The 9,101-nt window shown below is 38.0% G+C and overlaps 1 protein-coding gene across 2 annotated transcripts in view; it reads right to left on the bottom strand.

Moving 5' to 3' along the window:
- Nucleotides 1-1,840: 1,840 nt before the first annotated feature.
- TLK1 (tousled like kinase 1) overlaps nucleotides 1,841-9,101 on the bottom strand; it is a 72,021-nt gene continuing 64,760 nt past the window's right edge. For both annotated transcript variants that reach the window (XM_050900015.1, XM_050900016.1), the window contains exons 19-21: nucleotides 7,944-8,055; nucleotides 6,567-6,674; nucleotides 1,841-3,584 (exon numbers count right to left, since the gene is read on the bottom strand). In XM_050900015.1, coding sequence (XP_050755972.1) covers nucleotides 3,408-3,584; nucleotides 6,567-6,674; nucleotides 7,944-8,055 — 397 coding nt within the window. In that variant the 3' untranslated portion in view covers nucleotides 1,841-3,407. The remainder of the gene's footprint in view (nucleotides 3,585-6,566; nucleotides 6,675-7,943; nucleotides 8,056-9,101) is intronic.

Raw genomic sequence — 9,101 nt, 5'->3', positions numbered from 1 at the left:
CACCTTAGCCAGTCACCTGCTTCGGCCATCATCGGCAGCCCCTGGCTCCTGCACGGGGTCCCACCGGTGCAGAGCACCCCTCAGCACTGGCTCGGCACCTCGCGCACCCGTGACTCGCATACTGAGAGGGCTCACGGCTTTGTGGGCTTTTGAAAGCCTAATTATGCAGCGGTTTGCTCATAGCCATAGTGTGTGCAGTCAATAGCACTTGGGCAGCCGGCCAGCAATGCGATGCCCTTCCAGTCTTCTTGCAAGTGTTAAAAGCACTTTTTAGAAAATTAAAATATTAACTAGCCTCCATGAAAACAGTATCTATCAACTAGTGCAGACCAAGTTAAGGTTGAATAATGTTCCACACTGAAATCTGAACAACTTCAGTGCAAACATAAATAAAATAAAATCGTGCCAAAACATGGCTGTTTTCCAGAAACAAGCCAACCATTGTTAACTCTGGCTGCAATGACCTGTAGCACTACAATCATAGTTAAAAGTGCAGAACTTCTCTTACAGTCACCTGTTTCATTCACAGGTTTTTTTTATTATACAGCAATGTAGTATTTTAGCATCTTCCAGTAAATGCAGAAAATTTAAAGTATTTATGAATTTAAAGGAAGCCTTTTATTTCCAGGGTTCATTAAACACTGCCTGATGAAGTTTAACTTCATTCTTTTTGTCTACCTGCTGCTAAATCAGAAGAGAGCTTAGGAAATCTAGCGACGGATGAAATGTGATGAAATTAGTAAAATATGCATGAAATACAGACTGAACAGCCAATGCATGAATTACCTAGGAGTGGATCAGCATTCCTCCATGAGCAGCAGTAATTCGGGCTTCTAGACTCAGCCTCAACGGCACTTCTGTCCCGAGCACAAATTGCTGACTACTGGCACCAAACACACGAACTCAGATGTCTTCTTGTGACTGCAGAATGATTAACAGTACTGTAAGATGCTAACACAAACACAACTGTGTGTATTGGAGGTAAAAACCTTGCAACTTTGATTCAAAAGATGAGATGGCAACTCCTTTTCTTTCATGTATTTCTACATAAAACTTTGTTTCAAGTGAGTGTTTACATTTCAGAAATATCTATTTGTAAAGCTGGAGTAAGTGCCGTGTATTCAGCCACAACAGCCTATTCCCAGATGCTAACAACAGGAAAAACAAGTCTGTGCATAATTAGTGCAATGCATAAACCTCCTTATTTTTAGGTAGCTGTAAAATTTCCAGTTACTTAAGTAGTTCTCTAATATATTGCCAAACTTCCCTTTACTAGGGGTAACCATAATACGTTCCAGATAAATAAAAATACAGTTAACACAATCCTACATTTTTTCCTTAGGCAAAACATTCCTTGATTTAACTTCTGATATTGACACATGTAGAATAAGAAGGAATGAAATCTAATGGGAGTCTACAGCTATGGCACGTTCTCCTTGAACCCTGCACTCGGTCTCGTGCTGTAGGGGATGAAAAGGATGCAGTCCCAGTACTCTGGTGTAATTAAGGCAGAAAGAATCACTATTTGAGTCTAATTTTAGTCTATGAGGTAATTTTATTCCACTGTTAAAAGAATTCTAGAAGGACCTGTTGAAATACTTAAAGTTGTTTCTGTGAGGTCTATTCAGTTAAATGATGTTTTGGTTACTTCATTATGACAGGTGTTTTAAGTTTCATGGAATCCTCCCCTTTCACCTCCAATGTTACTTAAATTAATTATTCTATTATTGCCCTTTTGTTTGTAATTAAAGAGAGTTTGCTTTAAATAGCTAAGTGTAGCTCAGTGATATGGTTAGCTGATTTGACCTTCCTTGAAATGCAAAAACATGCAATGAAAACCTTGAAATTTCAACTGTCATTGTTTATTACTGTTTTGGCTACATTCTCTACAATTTCAGCAGCATCTTAAAGAGACAGTTAATGTTTCTTTATATACAATGAAAACAAAATGGCTTGCAACATCAGAAACAAGAGCAACAGTTTAACTGTACAATACTAAATGAAAACCTGTGGTAATACAGCCTCCTTTTTCTGCAACATGGACAAAATTACATATAGGTATTCAGCATCAAGAATGGGATAGTAAACAGAATGGTGAACAGGAGAGAGATACACTGTTCTGAAAAGTAAGTTTCTACCATACAAGGCAGTTAGAAAATGTTTCACATTTTAAAATATCTGTACAAGCCACAAGAAACATTTCCTTGTTGATAGGAACTTCCAGAAACAGAGAATAACCATGAGCAACTTCTACATCTAGTATCAATGCGCTCTACAGGTTGAGAACGCAATAAACTGGCTTAAAGAACTGTACTGTATATTGCCAACACAGATCTGGTTTACATGCCTTGATTGTTAATGAATTACCTACTCTTAATCTCTCTATAACGTACAGTTGACTTGCACCTTAAGGAGGTCATTTGATTCTTTTGCAAAAGTAAAAGCAACGTCATTTAGCAGCAATTAAAAGCGCCTTGAGGGAGACTTAAAAAAAATACAATATCCAATTAGAAAAAGCCATACTTTAAACATTTGTACAGGAGTAAGTTGCTGAAATTTAACTGAAAATGTGACATCTGTACAACAATTTACAATAGAGCTAGAAGGGAATTTATCATTATTCCTGCATAGAACATTATACATGACCTGTTTGCATTTGGTTTCATACTGTTGCTTGTTTTTATCAGAAGTCTGGAAAGTTTCACAAGTTTCAATACCACAGCAAGTATAGTATTTTTACAAAATTGAGCAGATTTCAAAATTAGCAATCTATTTAAGTACCAGGAATTCCATATCACCCTTCCAACCTAAACTCAGTGAAACACCGCATTTTGGGAGGTACAAGCCCGAGTTGCCAAATAAAATACAATTTTATCTGAGGAATCTGATACAGAACATATCTTTGACCGTCTCACACTCCTTACTTTGGTTTCAAAAGATCAGTGTCTTGGAAAGATGGCAGTTTGTTTAGTTTATAACCAGGCACGGAATTTTTCCTGTGTTTTCAAATTTGCTCACTACCCTTTTTTATGTAAATAATGAAAAACTACCCTTCATGTTAGAACTTTCCAGTATCAACCAAATGTACTTTAAGTATTAAAAAGATTATTTACAATGTTCCCCAGAAAAAACTAAAAACCTTTTCTTCAGTCTTAAACACAGTATACCTGTTAGTGTGTAACAGGCAGTGTCATCCTTCAATGTTTAAAGGTATTTCTCAGAAGGGTACATTTATTCACAGTCCATGATCCATTCCAATCATACAAATGACACTATGTAGGAGGACTTCAGTCTGAAAACACAGTTATCAAACTTGTCCTGTGTAAAAACACTCAAATGCTTTCAAGCTCAAGTCTGCATCTGGAAACTACACAAAGGTATCATGCCATTCCTCGGCTGGAGAAATTTCAGTACGAAATAATGCTTGAAGTAGGTGGTGTAGGGGATGCTGCTAGCCCAGTCATATGCAAGTTTCCTGAAGAATTTGATCTCCTCATATGAGGGAGAAGGTAAGGATCATTAGCCAGCTGGTGGACATCAAATCTATCCTCTTTTCGGTATGCTAAACAGCGTCTGATAAAGGCCTAGAAAAGAAACGTAAAAAGTTACAATACCATTCCACATAATTACCTCTGCTTACAAGCAAATATGCATGTCCTCCTGCATAAACTAGTTTCTGAACAAATTCTTGTTCTTATGTACAATTCAAATGACAGTGTAACATTTTACTACTGAGTCCAATAAAAAAAAGTAACATCACAGCAGGAAAAAAAAATCAGCAAATTAATTGGCTTCAAATAATCACACTTCAAATATGTATTTCCATGTTTAGGAACTATATTTACAAGTAAAACATTAGCATCTCGCACAATTAGAATTCTGCATGTGTTATCCCTGAACAGTTTAGTAAAAACCAGAAGCAAATGTCAGAGGATTGAAAAAGTAGGAGTTCCACGGAGCTTCTAAAACCATTCAGTTGTGCGGTAGATGAAGAGTAGATGGAAGATGCAGGGACAGAATTTCAGCACTTCAGATGACCTTTGAAAGCAGGCATTACCACATGTGCTATGACAGCACAGAGCAAAATGTGAAATTTGATGATGGTGTTTGCCATGTTCCATAGGCATTCAGTAACTAATAAACTATTTAAGAAACCACTACCTAGCTGGAACTCCTTTCCCAGAAAAAACTCAATTCCATCCACTTAAAAATATCTAATCAATTGAAAAATTCTGTAGCTAGCTTCAGGACTGTTCTTGAGACACTATGTTATCCTACATTTAGGTCCATACAATGTATGCCAATCATTTTGTGCTGAAAGTTTCTGTCAAGTCTTATGTCTAGCATACACAGAACATTTGGTCTCCTGAGAGCTTGGGCTTCAACATTTAATAATAGAAAATCCTTATTATTGCTACAGAACTGATTAGCACATCATTACTTAATTTAGAACTTAATTTAAAAGAATTACATATCTTTTCTTTGATAAATCTGTTCAGCTGTTTGTTCTTTGCTCCAATTAAATACTGGAGAATAAAGGAAAAAATCTGCGATACAAGTTCCAAAGAACCCTGCTAGAATTTACTTCTATCATTTACATATCCAGCATGAACAACGTACAAAATAAAAATCATGCACATGTGTTAATATATATTCACATGTTCTTGAACATTATAGATTTTAACCAAATTTTTCACAATGAATCGTTCATAACGAATTATTAGGAGTTGTTTGCAACATCCTCAGAGTTTGTAAAATGTTTGTAAAATATTTCATGCTTCTGTGGTACTGTAGACACATTACTGCGATGCAAAGGAGAACATTGCACAAAACAGGAAAAAGTGAGGAGGATCAAAGGACAGTTACAGTCTGAAAACTAACTAACAATGTCATTTCAGGTTCCATATTTATTTCATTTCCGTGTTTTTCAAATCAGCATTTCAGTTTACAAGCTGTTCCCTTCCAACTTGCCAGGCCTATAAATCTGAAAGACAATTTGAATTCTACACAGTCATTATAAATGGTCTGAATTTACAAGTTAGTCTGAAATTGTTTCATAGCATTTCCACCAGAGAATAATTTCTCCCTCTCTCTTACAGCTATCGTGACAATGTTAATAAGAGTGGAGAACACTGAAAGTTTATTTTATTCAAACAAACAAACAGAACATGGAATACACAGAGAATGTAAAATAAGTTGCCAGTTCTCCATGCTGAACTCTTTCCTGACATCCTCTATATAAAAAATACTAATGACTAAGAAATGCAAAGTTAAAAGACAGGGATATAAACTATTAACATGTAATGTTATCAGTTATATGATGCGTATTTGTCAACTGCATTCAAGGGACACAATTTTTCCAAATGAGGGTGAAAAAACAAAAACAGCAAACAAAAAACCAAACAAAAAACGCAGGACAAACTACAATTCTTCAACCAAATTTTCATAACCTTAACTGCAACTCGCTCACTAACACTACTTTTAGAAAATATAACCAATGGAAATATACCACAAATTTTAACAGCAGGTTTATGTACCCAAAAGACTTATTTTCTTGGGAAGTGACAGCCTCTAGAAATAGGCATCCTTTCCTTTTCATCTTTAGAAGCTAAATCTTAACATTGCCGAATTTTTTGCAGCTTGTGTCCCAAATCTAAGTATGTTTAATTAGTTGCTGAAACTTGACTAGGCATGCTACTATCTTGGCATTTTTTTCAACGAGCACATCTCTACTGCATCTGGCCATGAATATGTCTTCCAAGAATTGGGACAGTTTTACGAACAAGTTACACATATATAATGTCTTCTTCCATATTCACAGAATTGGATTTGTGTTACGGATGCTCACAGCAGCAATCATTTGGGAAACCACCTTAATCTGTTTCTGAATAGCTACTCTGTGGAGATGAGTTTGATACTACAGATGTTTCAAAATACACGTTGTTTTAAATACAGGAAGCATTGCCATCCACACCTTTGTGGCAGATCAACTACTTTGGCAGTCTTGCTTCCTGAATGAGCATCAACATATCTTATAGATTCTTAATCTTAAGAATTTATGTTTCTAAACTCAGCTTTGAGTTAATACACACATACCACGACCTTTCAAGGGGAAAGAGTGGTAGCAGGCATATCCTCCAGATATGTGGTAGTCAAATAGTTCTTCAAGCCAATAAGGCTACAGAGAATAATATTCACTATTTTCAAAAAGAGCTTGTTACTGTTAGCAGAAGTATTTCACAAGAACTTCTGGTGAGACAGTCTGAGTGAGACACATAAGGTCCTCTGGGAAAAAGCAAAGCAGACAATTTTTGAGGCGGCCTACTTTAAAACCACTTGCATATTTCTGGAATATATATATAGTCTCGCTTTGAAGTACATGATTTTGAGAAGTCCCAGAGTAAGTTTGCTTAAATAAAAACATCAAAATACTAGTTCTCCATTCTGTTTTCCTATACGTTTAGTTACTACATCCCAACAGCATTCTTAAGTTAACAGCAATTTTACAGCTGAATCCTTTATGATGAATGTTTTAACTGTTACTCAGAGATCATACGAAAAGTTACCTTGGCTTCATTGCTTACAACAGGTTTGACAGGGAACTGAACTTCAGTGGCTTTTAATATTGTATTTTCTTGTAAGATATCTTGCTGTGATTGATTGTGGCCAAATGGCTGAAAAATAAGCACATGATTTTCTTCATGAGAGTTATCCAGCTACTTTGATTTCATAAATATTTATGCTGCAGTAAGTCATTGCAGTGTTAATACAAACTGCTAACCATTCTGTAAATACAAAAGTTTCAGTCAAAATTTTCTACATTTCTTGCAGTATCAATGCACACCACCAAAAAGTAACACAAATAATTTTCCACGTAGATTCATGTCTTTATGACTATAATTCACACTCTACTGGAAACAGGCTGTCATGGTTTAAGCCCAGCAGGCAACAAAGCACCACGCAGCCACTTGCTCACTCCTCTCCCCCAGCGGGATGGGGAGGAGAAAATACAACAAAAAGCTCTTGGGTTGAGACAAGGACAGGGAGGGATCGCTCACCACTTATGGTCCCAGGCAAAACAGACTCGATTTTGGGGAAAAATAAACCAATTTAATTTGTTAACAACCAAATGAGAGTAGGATAATGAGAAACAGAACCATATCTTAGAAACACACCTTCCCCCCACCCCTCCTTTATTCCTGGGCTCAGCTTTGCTCCCGATTCCTCTACCTCCTCCCCCCAGCAGCACAGGGGGATGGGAATGGGGGCTGTGGTCAGTTCGTCAGACATTGTCTCTGCCACTCCTTCCTCCTCGGGGGGAGTCCTCCTCACACTCTTCCCCTGCTCCAGCATGGGGTCCCTGTCACGGGGGTCAGCCCTCCATGAGTTTCTCCAACTCGAGTCCCTTCCACGCACTGCAGTCCTCTGCAAACTGCTCCAGTGTGGGCTTTCCCACGGAGTCACGGCCTTTTCCGGGCCCAGCCACCTGCTCCGGCGTGGGGTCCTCCACGGGCTGCAGGGGAATCTCTGCTCTGGCGCACCTCCTCCCTCTTCTTCTTCACTGACCTCGGCATCTGCATGGCTGTTTCTCCCACAACCCACTCCTCTCCTCGCTGGAGGTCCTCTTCTTCTTCTTCCATCTTCTTCCTCTCTTTTTACTGTAGCTCCTCTTCTTCTTGCTCCTCCTCCTCCCCCCTCTTACTCACTCTCTTTTTACTCTCCCCCTCAGCAGTCTTTTCCCCTTCTTAAATACGCTATCACAGAGGTGGCACCGCCATTGCTGATTGGCTCGGCCTTGGCCAGAGGCGGGTCCGAGTTTGGAGCCAGGGAAGCTTCTAGCAGCTTCTCACAGGAGCAACCTCTGTAGCACCTCCCCCGCTACACAAACCCAACACACAGGCATTTACACTAAAACTCTTGAGGTTTTCAAACATTTTCCTTACCTTTCTACCATAAAGGCATTGGAAAAAGATTACTCCAACTGACCATACGTCAACCTTATTAGAAATCTTTGGTGGCTCTTTGCCAACTACAAAACACTCTGGAGGCAAGTACCTGGAAAACAAAACATGCATCTCAGTGTCTGCAAGTAGATGTATGGCATCACTAGAACTTGTTCAAATATCAAATTATACAAACCCTTCACGTACACATCTCTGATCCTTTGACAACTGTACAGCTGCCTTACGATCTGCATTCCAACACCTTGCACACCCATCAAAACTGACATTACAGTTTTTTGTGTAGTCAGTCATGGAAATAGAGGGTCTATTTCATACAAGCAAGCACAAATACTAACATTCTTTACCTAAATCGCTAATTATCACTTTTTTTTAAATTGAGATCCTAGGTTAAATATGAACCTTCTCCATCTATCAGAGCAAGAAAAGATGAAAGTCATACAGGGCATTTTACAGTAAGGCCTGGTTAGGAATCAAAGATAATGTAGATATGGCTTAAAGACCCTTTACCTAGGTTTTTAGTAAGAATGATGACATTAACCAGAGGGGTGTATGAGAGACAAAGGTGATTGCTATTTCCACTCCTATAATCTGCAGGAAGCCATACTTAGAGAGATGAAAGTTGAGGAAGTTCCTGTGCCATTCCTGAATTACAAAAGAACTGGTGAAATGGAACCTCCTTTAAAAAAGCCAAACAAAATCTCCCAAACATATCAATATGAGGGCAGTTAAGTATTATTGACTGTAATATCTAAAATTGAAAAAGGCATAAAACTATTAGAGCAACTACAGACCAGACATTCTTTCATCAACAGCACATAAGGCTTTAAAAGAAATTTTGAAGAAATATTTGTGGAAATGGAAATAAGCAGAAAAATGAGATAAAAATGCAACACAAATATGAATTTCACACAGTATCACAAAATCTCTTCTGGAATACTTGTGTACAATTCTGATTACAACAATCAAGAAAAATGAGCTTAAAGTGATGCAAGTGCAAAGAAAGCCACTAAAATGATCTGAAGAATGGAGAGCCTACAATTCAGGGAAAAAAACTGAAGGCTATAAAACCACGAAGGAGCAAGTACTAAGAAGGGAAACAACCTACTTCAGGGAGGACAGTGTTGGCACAGGAACAAA

This window comes from Gymnogyps californianus, chromosome 7 (genome assembly GCF_018139145.2).
Source record: "Gymnogyps californianus isolate 813 chromosome 7, ASM1813914v2, whole genome shotgun sequence".
Lineage (NCBI taxonomy): Eukaryota > Metazoa > Chordata > Aves > Accipitriformes > Cathartidae > Gymnogyps > Gymnogyps californianus.
Note: the sequence above shows the minus strand (reverse complement) of the source record. Positions and strands in the feature narration are given on the sequence as shown.